The 14,846-nt window shown below is 47.7% G+C and overlaps 1 protein-coding gene and 1 pseudogene across 1 annotated transcript in view; both read left to right on the top strand.

The window, feature by feature from the left end:
* Nucleotides 1-9,409, top strand: part of LOC131925133 (protein-cysteine N-palmitoyltransferase HHAT-like) — a 39,722-nt gene extending 30,313 nt beyond the window's left edge. Inside the window, exon 3 of the mRNA XM_059280403.1 lies at nt 8,916-9,409. Coding sequence (XP_059136386.1) covers nt 8,916-9,013 — 98 coding nt within the window. The 3' untranslated portion in view covers nt 9,014-9,409. The remainder of the gene's footprint in view (nt 1-8,915) is intronic.
* A 1,443-nt stretch (nt 9,410-10,852) lies between these two features.
* On the top strand, nt 10,853-11,057 carry LOC131925663 (small ribosomal subunit protein eS28-like; annotated as a pseudogene).
* The last annotated feature ends 3,789 nt before the right edge of the window (nt 11,058-14,846 follow it).

Here is a 14,846-nt window from a genome sequence, read left to right on the forward strand (position 1 = left end):
GGACGTGGCGGCTGGCCTGTCGTCTCTGCATCGGGTCCCCAAGGAGCCAGAGATATTTTGGGTGCATCTTTCTTTTAACAGCAGAAACATTAACCTGATGCAGCTGGTGTGCCTGATATCAGTCATGAAGCAGATAGACTGTGTGGCTCTGTGGGCTCACGAGGTCCCATCTGCCTGTAAGCTTGCCACTGTAAAAGCCCCTCTTTGATGTACTTTCTGGGACATTCAGCTCATGGCTCCTGCAGAACCTGGAACACTGAGGAGCACAGAGATGATGGGGTGGGGTTGGGATGGGACTTTAGACCTCTTGTCACCTAATGAGAAGGCTCTGGTTTCCACTTCAGTAAATCACATCTATCAGGTGTTTGCTGTTTACAAAACACTGTGAACACAAGGATGAGGAAGGAAGCCTATTACTGGGGGTGGTGACTCCACCCAAAATCCTAGCACTCAGGAGGTTGAGGAAGAATGTTCTAGAGTCTGAGGCCAGCCTGAGCCACATAGTGAGACCCTGTATTCATCCCATGAAGAGGTGGAGGAAATGAAAGAAACACAGATAAATACAGAAGCCAAATACAAATGTTCTCCACGGGACACTTGATTGGGGTAACCACTGTGCAGATGTCTGAGGGAACTGCCGGAAGCCGTTAAAGCAGAGGGGCTGACTTTCCTCAGGAGTGGTGTTTAAGCTAAGCACCAAACAAGGATTTACCAATGTGCAAGAAGGTAACTAATGTTGGCTGCCATAGCAGAGACTCCAAATCTTGGTGGATGTTCACTGTACATGTTTATTACTCAGGGCTGAGGAGACGGCTCAGCAGGTAGGAGTCAAACCCTCAGCACCCATATAAAAGCTTGTGTGACCACACGTGTGCCTGTGACTCCAGGGCTGTGCTGTGGGCAGGCAGGGGTGGTGGTGTAGGGGTAAGGTGGGAGGCTGGAGATAAGAGGGTTGCTGGGGCTGGCCGGCTGCAGGCCTAGCCCAGCTTCAGAGTTAGTGAGAGACCCCATTTCGTAGGAGTGGGGCAGAGAGTGGTAAGATGCCTGGCGCTATCCCCTGCTCTCTGAATGAAAACAGAACATCCACACACTCACATATACACATGTGCCCACCCCACCCCCCTACACATAGTTTTATTCCTCTCATAGTTTATGGCAAACCCAGTCACTTTTTCTAAGCTGTAATTCTAGGAGTTAGAACATTTGATGATGGTCCACTGTCTTGTCTTAGCATCAGGGAAAAAAAGAAAACATGAGGCCAGTGCACCAGATACTAAATACCTTAGTGACATGTGACATTTCTGTTCACGTCCCATTGGCCGGAACCAGTTATGTTATACTCCCGAGGGCCAGTCTGGAGCTGTGGGACGCAGGCAGGTATGGCATGTATCAGTTGTATATGTCACATGCTCACCGAGATGGAGGTGGAAAGTTTGAGTTGGATTTGAGGAAGAGGAAGGGCCAGTGATTAATATGTGAAAGTCAAGTGCATGGAGCTGGCAGTCAAGGCTGTGGGAGTGGACTCAGAGCCAGGAGCTGCCTGGAGTAAGACCTGGGGACAGACCTGGGGCATGTTGGCCCTGAAGAGGGCAGAACACCATCTACAGCTCTTGATGCTCCAGGTGGCAGGAGGCTCCCTGCACTGCTTGCCTGGCACCCTGCAGATCTGTCAGTATGTGGGGCCAGCACGTTGTGTGTCCTTCTGTGGTGTGTGGTAGCACACAGTGTTTCTGTCCTCTTTGGACTCAGAGACTCTGATTCTTCACACAAGACTGTGAAATCATTTCCCTTCAGGGTTCCGAAGCCAGGGGCTCTCAAGACAAACCCATCTGTTTCATGGGCTGCTGGCGTCAAGGAACGTCTGCTGGGATTTTGTCAGTTGCCTCTTTTGTCATTTTCTTGGGGGTCTTTGCCCTGAATTCCCGAGTTAGGTCTCTCATGGAGGGAAGTGAGCCAGATGGTGCCACATCTCCCATCCTGTTAGCCTGGCTGTCTTACAATTTAGATCAACCTGATAGAGACGGTTGTTATAAATATTCATGCTTAGGTACAAGAAATAATTAATGAGTTAGTAGTATGCATCCTCAGGTCTTCCTGGAAGTGTTAATAGATCAGCATTCTAAAACTGAGAAGGAAAATCTGAATTCTGAAATCACCTGGCCCCCAAGGACCCCAGAAGGGCCCATTGCCCTGTGCATGTAGCTGCTGATGGACGTGTCAGAGCTTTGGCAGCCTGACTGGCTCTGACCTCTGACCTCCTGTTGCTCTAAGAGTCATCTCCGCACATGGAGGACATGATGAAGATATGAGGGGACCTGTCTCCAGGGAGTGGAGCATACTCAAGCTTAGCACCTAGACTTCAGGGTTTAATAGAAATCTCCTCCCTCTGTGCTGTGATGGACAGGGATTATTGAGGATTTTCAAATGCCATCATCTTAGTTACTTTTCTGTTGTGATAAAATGGCAGACAAGAGCAACTTAAAGGAGAAAGGGCCTTCCTGACTCATGGTTTGAGGGAACAAGTGCAGTCCATTATGATGGGAAGTCGTAGAGGCAGGAACTTGAGGCAGCTGGTCACATCTGTAGTCAAGAAGCAGAGAGAGATGAGTGCTTGTATTTATGAAGTCCAGGACCCCAGCCCATTGGAATGGTGCCACCCTCCGGTAGGATGGGTCTTCCCCAATTAGCATAATTACCATGGTTCTTCCCAGGCATGCCAGAGGCCTAACCTATTCTAAATAATCTACACAAGTTGCTTGTGTATGCTTGAAGGCTTGCCTCCCAGCTGATCCCAGATCCTGTCCAGTTGATAATATACAGTGACCATCACACTGTTGTGTGACTTGTCCTGGGAGACACGAACAAATGTCTCTTTGCCTTAGACAGGCTGAAGAAATAATTCCACGCAGGTCTAGCTTAGCGAACCAGCGAGTCCAATGTGGTTCCTTATGGTGTGAGGTTACTTGAGTATGGGAGACTCACAGGCAGCTGGTCACTGGCGTTCCCTGCTCAACTTGTAGGCAGCTACAAAGAAGTGTCTCTTCCCACGATCAACTGCCACCGCTCATATCATCTTGGGGAGGGGCTTAGTGACTCTTAGCCTTCTGAGTTCCCAAGTCTTGTAAGTCTCTGACTCTGGAGTCATAGGACCTTCCCTCTAGGAGGGAGAGTTGCAGCTGGCAGTTAGCTACATAACTAATCAGAAATTAATGCACACAGATACAAGCTCGCTAATTCTGCAGGGATACAGAAACTGCAAGTGCACAGTACTGAATCTAAGAGATGGGTGCACCCAGATGCATGCTCACTAGTTTTTACTGACTATGAGTGCATGCATAATAAACACTCACTAATTCTCTGGGAGTTCTTTCTCACACCAGCGATGTTCCAAGTATCTCATGGGGTTGTGTGGAAGACTGACCCCAAAGTCAGAATCTCCCATCTCCAGTGCAATAAACTCAGCTACAGTTGGCTTTGCTTTAAGCTGCCAAGTCCATCCTAGAGTTTCCATTGCAGCCTTCGTCCTGGACCCTGGGCAGGAGAGGAGGCTTCGGGACTGGATCACCTTTTCATACTGTGCACCTCCCTCACCCTAATGAAGAATGGAAGGCAGACATGCCCAATAAAAAACCTGGGGCTCCAGGGTGCATCCGACACATAATATTTTTAACAGCAAGGCTCACCTCTGTTGCTGAGATAATTCAGCAGAGAGTAAGGAATCTGTGTCTTCCCTCTTCAGACTACTTAGTTTTATGGCTCTAAGAGGAATGTGGCTGGGGTTTGGGCCACCTGCTTACTCTAGGATGAGCTACCCTGGGTCATGCTCCACAGAGACGAGTATGAATGCTGCTTATGTCCCCTTTGTCTCCAAAAGCTTAATGATGGAGACGCTCCAGCCACCACATTGATGTATGATTGATCTCTTCAAAGGCGGTTGTTGAGTTCTGCTCCATAAAGATATCAATGACACATAATGTGTGACTTTTCCTGAGGAGGTGTGGCACCTGTCCATACCAGATAAGGTACTCACAGACTCCAAAACCTCTCGTGGTGAATCGATGAGTTTATTGGGGTTACTTACGTGAGCACAGGTGACTAGGGCAGCTGCACTGCTAGTCACACAATTCACACATGAATGGACCTGCACCCAGAGCCCACCAACATTACCCTCACTCCTTGGCACACACATGCAGGTGTGCATGCACATATGTCTGCACTTCACACACACACACACACACACACACACACACAATTCACCACAATACACACATGCCTGCATGCAGACCACCCCAACACTCTCCTATCTGACTCCTTGCACAGCTGTATGTGTGTGCCATGTACACATGTGTACCACACACACACTTGTGCACACAGGTATACACACACACACACACACATGTACACACACACAAGTTTATCTTTCTTCTTCCTTATCACCCCACCACCCCATGTATTTTGGCAAACCGTGCCTAAACATTTAACTCCATGAGAAGCCCCTTGCCCCAGAGAACCTGGTTCCTTTCCTTCTGGATTCCAGTGAAGGATGAGAGAGTGATGCTGTTATGCAAGTCAGAACCCCAACACTCCCCAAATTTTCTTGCTATTTCTAGCTAAAAGAGGAGAGAATGTATTTTGTCCCTGATTACCAGATTGTCCAGACAGTTTATTCTTCTCCTGATGCAAATGCTTCTAGACAGGGATTTTATTTAAAGGTGGGCTGGAGTGTGGCACTGGAGATCCAAGAGGTCTGTGGTGAAGTGAAACTCAGCCCTTCACATCTCCTCACGTTCTTAGGAATGAAAACTTATTGTGCGTGAGCGAAGATAGAGGGCAGATGTCAGTGCCTCCCGGGCTGCGTTTGTGAGGACTTACTTCAGTCTAACTTCACTGGACCTCACCTTCAAGTGGCTTTTTCATGCCTCTCGCTGCTTCTGACTCCTCAGATCTCATAGACTATTGAGGGTTGATGAGCTGGTGTCTCCTGACCAGGGACGTTGACTCATAGACTCTGGAGTGTTTACCTACGGTTAGACGTGGGTCCATGGTGGCTACACTTGGCATCTGCCCTAGATCCCTTTCTGTTGCTGTGACAAAACACGCAACAAAAGCAACTTATGGGAAGAAATGATTTGTTTCGGCTCACAGTTCCAGATTACAGTTCACCATTGAGGAGAAATCAAGGTAGGAACTCAAGCAGGTAGTCAGATCACATCTACCATCAAGAGCAGAGAGACAAATGGATCCCTGTTGCTTGCTTTCACCTAACCTTCTCCTGTCTGATATAGTCCAGGACCCCCTGAGTGTGCCTTCGCACCTCAGTTAATAATCAAGACAAGCCCCACAAGCACACCCGTAGGCCACCCTGCTCCAGACAGCTCCTCAGCAAGACACTTGGCACAGCTAGAATTAACCATCAAAGCATCTGAATTTAAGGCTGAGAAGTGTTGGCTTCTTCTCTCTGTGCTGCTTCATCACCCAGATACCTAGGTTTCCACAGGAGTGTTTCAGGCCATGTCACCAGGCACATACGCTGAGAAGTGAGAGCTGGGGCAGCGGTGTACCTGGAGGTTCACTAGCGTCGAGGGAAATTCTATAGTGGCTAGGAAAGATGTTCAACCAGGGTGCATGGAAATACTCTTCTGCAAGCTTGTGTGAACCCCATTCCTGCCAACCAGGAATTCTGTGAAAGATGGGAATGTTGTAAAGTGTCTGCAAATAGAACTCCTAGCATAGATATCACTGATCAAGTAAAAATGAGGTGATTTTGTGTCTTTGCTGATAATTAAACCTAAAGATTTAGAACCCTTTCGTTCTCACTGACCACTTCTTACCATCCTCACCATCTTGTCCAGTCATTCATATTCAGGTGCTGTTCAGTGTCTCAGGGTATTGTTCCAGTTCTCCAGAGGGGTCAATACCTTGCTATAAGATAAGGTGGCGGAAGGGCTTGATTTTCCTATGCAAATTGAGACAAAAAACTGGTAGCAAGATTACTTTTTAGGAAAAGGTGTGTGTTCGTGTGCATGTGTGTACATACGTGTGTGTGTGTGTGTTGTGTGTCTTAGTTGAAGATAAGGAAACCAAGTCTTCAGCATTATCCATACTCCTTATTCTGTGTGGGGAACCTTGCAAATATTCTGTGGTGTATATAACCTAGTTTGAAAGTGGCTGCCACAGACTGAGCTGGGCTTTGTGCCTACTTCACTGTCTTTATCCTAGCCTCAAAGAAAAGAAGTATTGATCTAGATTGGGCAGCATTTGGGGGTAGCATTTATCAGTCAGCTACTGCAGTGTAACAAGTCACCCCAGATTTTAATTGCTTGAGCAAACAACTGCTCAGCTCACCAGTCTCTGCACCAAGGGACAGCTGGCTGGTCTAGTGCCACCTCTTGAATATATCTGTGGTTCGTCTTGGTTTAGATTTATTGGTCAAGGAAAACTGACAAAGATCCTGGGGAGATCTTGTCTGTTGTGGTGATCCATGTTAGGCTAAAGAGAAGCAGCTGTCTTGGAAAATGGCTCAGTGGGGAGCACCTTCTGAGCATGTGCAAGGCCGGAGTTTATTTCATTCCTAGTACTAAACAAGTGAAACCCAAACCAAACCAAGACAAACTCACACTAGCCAGGTACGGTGGCCACAGTCATCCCAACACCCTTGGAGAAAAAGCATGAATATTACCCTAAGTCTGAGGCCAGCCTGGGCTACATAGGAGATTCAAGGGCAGCCTGGGCTATACAGTGAGGCTTTCTCTTAGAAAAGTGAAAAAAACAAACACTGTAAATGTGAGAATGGCAGTAGGTGAGGAGGGTGGGCGGGTCCCTCAGCCCATCTGGGAGGCAGAGCTGGCATCTCCGAGGGACGCCTGGTGGGCTGGAGTGCCTGTGGCTTGTGTGCAGGAGAAGCCCTGGATAATCCCAAGCAACAAGCAACACCAAGGAAGCCTGAAGGTATCAAGCCTCTGCCTCCTTACTCACAGTGTCTTCCACATCTCCCTCTAAGCCGGGATGTTGATTGCACAGGGGACAGCAGATCACAATGATGGGAAAGAACAAGTCACCCTGTGCCAGGCTGGCAGGGGGAGGGGGAGGCACTGCCACGCACGGAGCAGCGTCCAGCCAGCAGGAGCCTCAGAGCCTCAGGAGCTCAACTGCCGCAGCAGCCCCTGTGCCTTGGGCTCCCTTTGCCCTCTGACCACAGTAACGGCCCAGCTGCTGCCCTCTCCAGCACAGAGGTGGAGGCAGTTGCTAATTTTAGACATTGAGTATGTCTCCAGGCAGCACAACTCACAATTTAAAAAACGTTTTTTCATTTTTTTCTGATTATATGTTCATGTGACCCCGAATAACAGAAGAAGGGGGGAAAGAAAACCCTCACCTGCTGTCAGTAAAATAAAAGGAAAAATATAATCCTTTATCTTAAAATCCATTTTTTTTATGTCCTAGGGCCATGTCCTTTTGCTGTGGGAAATCTGGGGGACTAGGTGTTAATATTCTTCTACCTGCCCTCCCCTTGCTGCCTTCCTGCATCCTGATCTAGAAGCCTTTTCTTAAGGAAAAACTCCGCCCCTTTCTCTCTCTCTCCCTCCACTCCCACGAGGTGTGCACCCCTCCACCCTTCTCTCTTTCCCTCTCTCTTTCTCTCTTCTTTCCTATCTTCTCTTTGTCTCTCTATCATAATAAACTATTTCCGCACAGATGTAGCATCTGGGCTGTGGATGTCCACCTGCCGCCCCACCACAATGCCCGTATGGAGTGGGCCATGCACCAGCCCGCAACTGCATCTGCCCAGCATGCCAGCAAGTTTCCCAGCACGTGCAGGATACCTCCGGGGTCCCCAAGTAATATATCATAACATTAGGGCCTTGTCCTTGGGGAAGCCTGTCACCGGTGCCGTTTAGAGGCAGTACTGAGGGACAAGCCAGAGGACTTAGAGATGTGTCTGGGCTGCTCTGGGGCCAGGACACCCAGTGAGAGACCAAGAGATGCAGTTTTTCTGTGCTAGCCTGGTCTCACTCCTGCTTGGTGTGTGTATTTTGGGCAGGTGGGCCACTGTTCTTTGTTTGGTAAGGTCTCAGGTGGGAGTCACCTACAGCCATGCGGGGGAGTGGGGGTGGGGGTGGGGGCAGGGAGGGGCCTTTGCATTCTGAAGGTTGTCAGACCTTAGTGATGCTGCAGCCAGACTGTCACAATCTGGGGTCTGAATTTGGGGCACCTACTTGGTTCTTTAAGAAAATGTTTCTGAGGGGAGAGGTGGGCCCAAGAGACAGAGCAAAGGTAGAAACCCTGGAGCCCTGGGCTAGGAGACGTGACCCGTCATGGGTCATTTACATAGAGCCCACCTTATGTCTGTCTTCTTCCTGGATTATAGATTCAGGCCTTTCTGGAACATGTTCTTTCTCTCTCTCTCTCTCTCTCTCTGCCCTGATCCTCTGTAACAAAACTGAGCCTGGGCATCTTCTGGTCACAGAGACCTGTCTTCAGAGCCCTGCTTTTTCTCAGTTTGTTTTTTTTTATTCAGCAAGAAGAAACCAGTAAATTTAAACTTAACGGAAATATTCACGGTCCTGTTTTAAAATTCCGTGTGTGTTCACGTCACCCTATAACTCCGTTTTCTCATGTTTAAAGCCGGTGTCTTGACTGCTCCTCTCACCTCCGTGGCTGTGCCCAACGGGATTGCGGGAGCCTTGGGTCACGCCTCCTGCATCGCTGCACAAGATGCTGTTATCAGTGGGAATGTCACTAAAAGAGATAAAAGTGCACTGTGAAGAATGAGAAATGTGGGGAGCCTGTCAGCTTACCTGAGACAGGAGAGAGGGGCCAGTGGCCAGGGGAGTCTGGCGTGAGGCTAAGACCCTGAATAGAGAAAAGTGATGGAAGTGGAGGGGTCCCTAAAGCTCTTGCTGTCTGTTTCATAGGGCTAGAGGTCATAGTGATCACGATCCAACTGACAAAAATGTGCTGCAGTGTTGGGGACATAGCACTCTGGGGACAAAAAGGTGAGTGGCCGGGGTAGATGCCATAAGCTGATTGTCACAGGAAACAGAACATCTACTTACCCCGCTTTACCGTTCCCCCTTACCGTCTGGATAAGAGTCTTCAGAGAGGAAGTGGCATCAGAGGTAGACTTTTAAAGGGTGGGTGAGGACCAGAACCAGGGATTGGGGCACAGCCACAAATGCAGGGAGACATAATTGCTCATTCAGGAGCTGGCAGCTTCTGGGGTTGGATGGGAGACAATGTGAGATGAGGCAGGTGAATAGCGAGATGTGCTGAAGGGCCCCAGGAGTAAGAGCACCGGTTAATGAAGGGCCCAGTGCCATGCTGAGGACCTGGACCACGTCGTCAGTTCACTGGGGTTTCTCATGTTGGAGCAAGTATCTATCTGGATAGCAAGGGAATCTATACCAGAGGCAGGGGGGTCAGTAGGACGGGGGGGGGGGGAGATTGGGGTCCTGCACGATGGCTGCCGGGTAACAAGGACTGGGAAGCTGGAGGGGGTTCAGGGGGTCAGCCGCCAGGTCTTCACAGTGTGTGCAGTTTAGTGGTTTGGGTAACTCATCTGGACAAAAATATTCCAGGTTTGCTTATTGATGTTAGTAGCTTGCCTTAGATCAGTTTCTGGATTTTGGAAAAATAGTAGATTTTCACGCTGTTTCCTGACCTTTGACTCTGGAGACTGAGGGGGCATGCAAGTCCAAGGACTGGTCCTTTGTAGCTGCAGGCAGCTTTGCTCAGTCAACTGCCCGAACATGTGCTTTTCTGGGTTCATTTCTCTTCATAGACATTTCCAGGTATGTTCAGATTCATTTATCTTTCCTTCTAAAAGCTTGACATGCATGTGGTTTTCTTCTCTTCCACTTCGTTCTTAGTATTTTAAGTCTGTGTGTGTCCGTATTTACCCCGATTCCTTCCTCAGTGCTGAGTCTTAATGTCTCTCTCTTTGTATCTCTTCTGCATGCTGCCCATTATCTGGAGACCCTGTGGTGAATGTTTTCTGAGACCTTGCCTGGTGGTACCGCTGTCCTCTAGGCAGCCTGTGCTTGCATTTCCTGGATACATGGGACTAGCTATGGTTACATCTCCTCAAGGAGGATCAGGTCCCTCCCTGTCACCTCCAGATGAGAGGAGCCTGGTTTACTTCCTGTCCACCTGGAGTGATGATCTTGCCCCCGGGCCTTAGCTTTTGTTACTCACATATCTCAATACTTGAGGAATCCCCGGACCCCGCGACTCTACCCCAAAGGTGGCAGCACAGAATAAGAATCTAGTCCAGACAGATGGGCAGACAGACAGATGGGCAGACAGACATCCTTAGGGCAAGGAGGGCTAAGGGCACCTCTTGCTTCTTTGGGGGTCCCACTTTAATTCCTTACTATCTCATTATCTTAGTTACTTTTATTACCAGCTTTCCAGGTTAATAAATATATTTATTTGGCAATTTTCAGGGTTTTTTTTTCTCTCCTACTTAAAGAATTGTTCAAAACAACATTATCAGAAACAGAGATCTTACTTAGAAACAGGAATCTTTCTGTAGAAACCCTAATATTTGCTTGAATCAAACATGCCATTTGGAATGTCCAAGAAGTGGCAGCGTACTTCAAATGTAAATAGGAGTTTCCAGTAAGCACTGTATTCGTGCGCTCTGGAGAGTTGCTGTGTCCTGAGGTGTCCGCTGGGTTCTGGGATCTTCCTTACACTGCCAATGGGAGAGGGTAGTAAAGGGCTTGGGAGGCAGACACATGGAGTTGTTTACCAATGTGAGACCTGGAACACATATGCAGCCTCTCAGACACTCAGATTCTCATCTGTGAATTAAGAAAATACCTAGCTCCTCCCCCAGATTGCCACCATCATGGACATGAGTCACGTGCAACCTATCAAACTGGCTAGGGTAACCAAAGTGCTGGGCAGGTACGCAGGGACAGTGCACGCAGGTGCGCCTGGAATTTATGGATGACACCAGCAGCTCTATCATCCAAAATGTCAAAGGCACCGTCCAGGAGGGTGATGTGCTCACCCTCTTGGAGTCAGAAAGAGAGGTTCAGAGGTTAAGCTGACATTGCTGCTGGTTCCTGGATATCCACCACTTGGCCCATGATGACCTGTAATTATTAAACAAAGCATTTGTATTGTTTGAAAAAAAAAGAAAGAAAATACCTAGCTCATGGGTGATTGTGTAAGTTAAATATGTGTTAGTCTAGGCGCAGCTATCATAATGGCTCATCTTGATTGGCAGCTGACAGAATTTAGGGTCATCTGGGAGATACACTCTGGGTGTGTTTGTGTGGATGTTTCCAGAGAGTATTAACTGAGAAGGAAGACCCACCCTAGACACTGGCTGGGAGCACAGACCAAATAAAAGGGGGCGGGGGAGCAGAGGGCTCATGTCACTGCTTCCTGACTGCAGACACCATGTGACATGTCACTTCCCGCTCATGCCGCCATAATGGACTACAGCTTCTACTGTGCCCCCCAAACAAACCCAAACTTCTGTACATTGTTTTTGCCACAGCAGCAAGAAAAGCAAGGGATACACTCAATACTGATAATATTAGGGGAATATTATTCTGCCTCCAGTTCTTTTTTGTTTCCAAAATATTTGTTACTGATGTCCACATGCAAAAGCACTGGACCTGGACCTGAAACTGCATACCAACGGTAACTCAAAAGGATCAAAGCTTAAATGCAAGGTCTAGATGTATCAAACTCCTAGGAAAAAATAGGCACCATGACTGACCGTTGGACGGTGGTGTCTTAGCCATGGTATCAGAGCACAGACAGCCTAAGAGAAAAGCAGGTCAACTGGACATTTTCAACATTAAAAACTCATGGGGTGCTGAGGCAGGAGGATTGCTGTGAGTTCCAGGCTGGTCTGACCTACTGAGTGAGACCCTGTCTCCAAAACACAACAAGAAATAAATTAAAAAAAAATTTTTTTTTGCTTCAAAGACATCATCAAGGAAATAAAAATATAGTTAGACATGAGGAGGGATTTTGCAACCCATGTGTCAGATAAGAACCTCCATGCTCAGTGGTTCTCAACCTTCCTAATGCTGTTGTGGTGATCTCCAACCATAAAATTATCTTTCTTGTTCTTCATACTGTAATTTTGCTACTGTTATGAATCTTAATGTAAATATCTGTGTTTTCCGATGGTCTTAGATGACCCCTGTAAAAAGGGTAGTTTGACCCCTTCACTAAAGGGGTTGCGACCCCACAGGTTGAGAACTGTTGTTCTAGCTGGAAGCCATAACTCCATTAAAAGTAGATAAAGGCTCTGAGCAGACATTTGTCCAAAGAAGATATGCAGAAGACCCTTAAGCACAGGGAAAAGACCCAACAGGTGAGTCATCAGGAGGCCGCCTAGACCCTCAGTGGGATGCCACGTCACAACCTCTAGGATGATTGTAATAAAAACAAACAAAAAGTCGTAAAGAAGAAGTTTTGCGGAGGACCCCGGGGAAATGGAGCACTCATCTACTGCAGATGAAAATAGAAAATGAGTTTGTCAGGGATTTAAAAATTTAAATACAGAGTTACATAACCCAGCCATCTACTCTCAGGTATGTATCTAAGAAAAATAAATATATGGTTCCATACAAAACCTGGTGCATGCGTGCTCACGGCACCCTTGCGTAGGACCGCCAAAGAGAACCAACCCAGACAGCCGTCAGCCAATGAACGGAAGCAGTGTGTGAAATGGCCCCACAACGTGGCATGTTTTAAAACATTAGGAACTACAAACTTGAAGACATGGTGAGTGAAAGGCGCACAGAGGACCCCCATGGAGTAGTTCCCCTGGTGTGAGCGGCCTGGAGCTGGCAAAGCTGTACAGATGGGGACTGGACCAGTGGTTAACAGTTTGGAGGGTGACGACTAGAGGGTACGTGTTTCCTTTTTGAGGGTGATCCCATATCCTAAATTAGACTATGGTGACGGTGACACACTTGCTGAATATCCCACAAGCTATGAAGTTATGCCCTCAAAACGCAGAAATTGTGTTTCTCAGAAAGCTGCTGGACATCACTTAAGGGTAAATAATAATTGGTTTGTGTTGTGGGACTTTTCCTGGAGCCAGGTGAGCACATCTATTCAGCTCACATGGGGCACTGGCTACAGAGAAACACACACACACACACACACACACACACACACACACACACACACACACGCCAGTTCCATCCCAGACTGGTTTAGGGAACCAGTGAGCTTACTGGGGTTGCCCACAGGATCATGGGTAACTCAGCTGCCATACTGAAAACCCACCCCAGCACAACAACAACTCACAAAAGCTGCATCGCCGGAACCCTCTGCGTGACTTGCAGGCAATGCTGCACGTAGCTAGAGTTTTCCTCCAGTCCTGCCTGGCCCACGGTCAGGACAAATCTCTCTCACCTGCCAGTCTTGTGGCCGCTCAGACCCAACCGAGTAAACACAGAGATTTATATTGCTTACAAACTGTATGGCCGCAGCAGGCTTCTTGTTATCTAGTTCTTATATCTTAATTTAACCCATTTCTATTAATCTATAAGTTGCCACATGGCTTGTGGCTTACTGGTATTTTACATGTTGCTTGTCATGGCGGCGGCTGGCAGCGTCTCTCCTGACTCAGCCTTCCTATTCTCAGAAATCTCCTCTCTCCTTGTCCCGCCTATACTACCTGCCTGGCTACTGGCCAATCAGTGTTTTATTTATTAACCAATCAGAGCAACACATTTAACATACAGAACATCCCACAGCAGCTACAGAAGAGTCTCCTCCCCAACGGTTTTCCTGCCTGTGTAACATTGCGGGGCAGGGGTTGTGGATTTTATAACCTCCTTGGTTACTGTAAGCTTTCTGAGTCTCCTGAGCTTCCCTCATGGTTCTGCGAGAGAATTTTCAGTTGTGAGGAAATATCTACAGCATAGCCAGACTTGACCCTTCTCTCTGTTCCTCTATGCATTTGTCTAATTGTCCATCTGTCCATCTGCCTTCCACTAACCCTTTAGTTTATCATTTACCCCTCCTCCTTTCTCATGCAATTCTGTTTTTTCCCCATCATTTCTCATTCTGTCAATCAAAAACAATGTTCACAGTAATAATTGATGCTGAAAACCAGGAACCATGCCATTTACTGCTTTTTATTATGCTGTCATTTTTAATGTCCTTGTGCTTCATAACTTAGCATAAGGTGACTTTCCCTGGCTCTCCAGGGGGCATGCTTTTTATCAATCCATCCGGAAACAGATGGATGCCTAGAAGTGAAGACTGTGAGACAGACCCAGACTTGCTGAGGAGGCAGGGATACCTGGACCACATCTCAGCTCTGCTGGGTCCTTAGAATGATGTGTCTAAAACTTCCCAGTTTTTCTTGTTTGCTGTGATGACTCAATGTTAAATATGTCTGACACTCACTGCTGCCTGCAGTCTGAGGCTTCATGCAGTTTGGATGCCTGGTAGCTGTGTTCCTCATTATTTACACGGTGTTGAGTGATCCTGAGGTTGACCTGCTCTAAAGCAGCTTCCATTGTGAGTCTGCCCCCTCTATGTCATTAATCAGTGTGATGTCAGCTGCTCTCTCACCCAGCCTCCAGCACAGTCGTTACCTTGCTCTAAGGTCCATCAGCATCACCTGACAGCTATTTAAAATGTGATCGCTTTGCTCTGACCTGTAAGAGATTCTGATGGAGCAGCTCTGGGATGGCCCCAGGAATCTGTACTGTACAGAGGACTCCAGTGACTCCAATTGTATCACTCGGGGAAACTATCATAGCTGATCTGCTAATGGCCACCTTAGTTAATAGCATGGAAAACTCCCAATTTCCCTTCCTGTGTCCCACAAGTGCCCATTCCTTCAGCCCGGA

Source organism: Peromyscus eremicus, chromosome 15, assembly GCF_949786415.1.
Source record: "Peromyscus eremicus chromosome 15, PerEre_H2_v1, whole genome shotgun sequence".
Taxonomy (NCBI): domain Eukaryota; kingdom Metazoa; phylum Chordata; class Mammalia; order Rodentia; family Cricetidae; genus Peromyscus; species Peromyscus eremicus.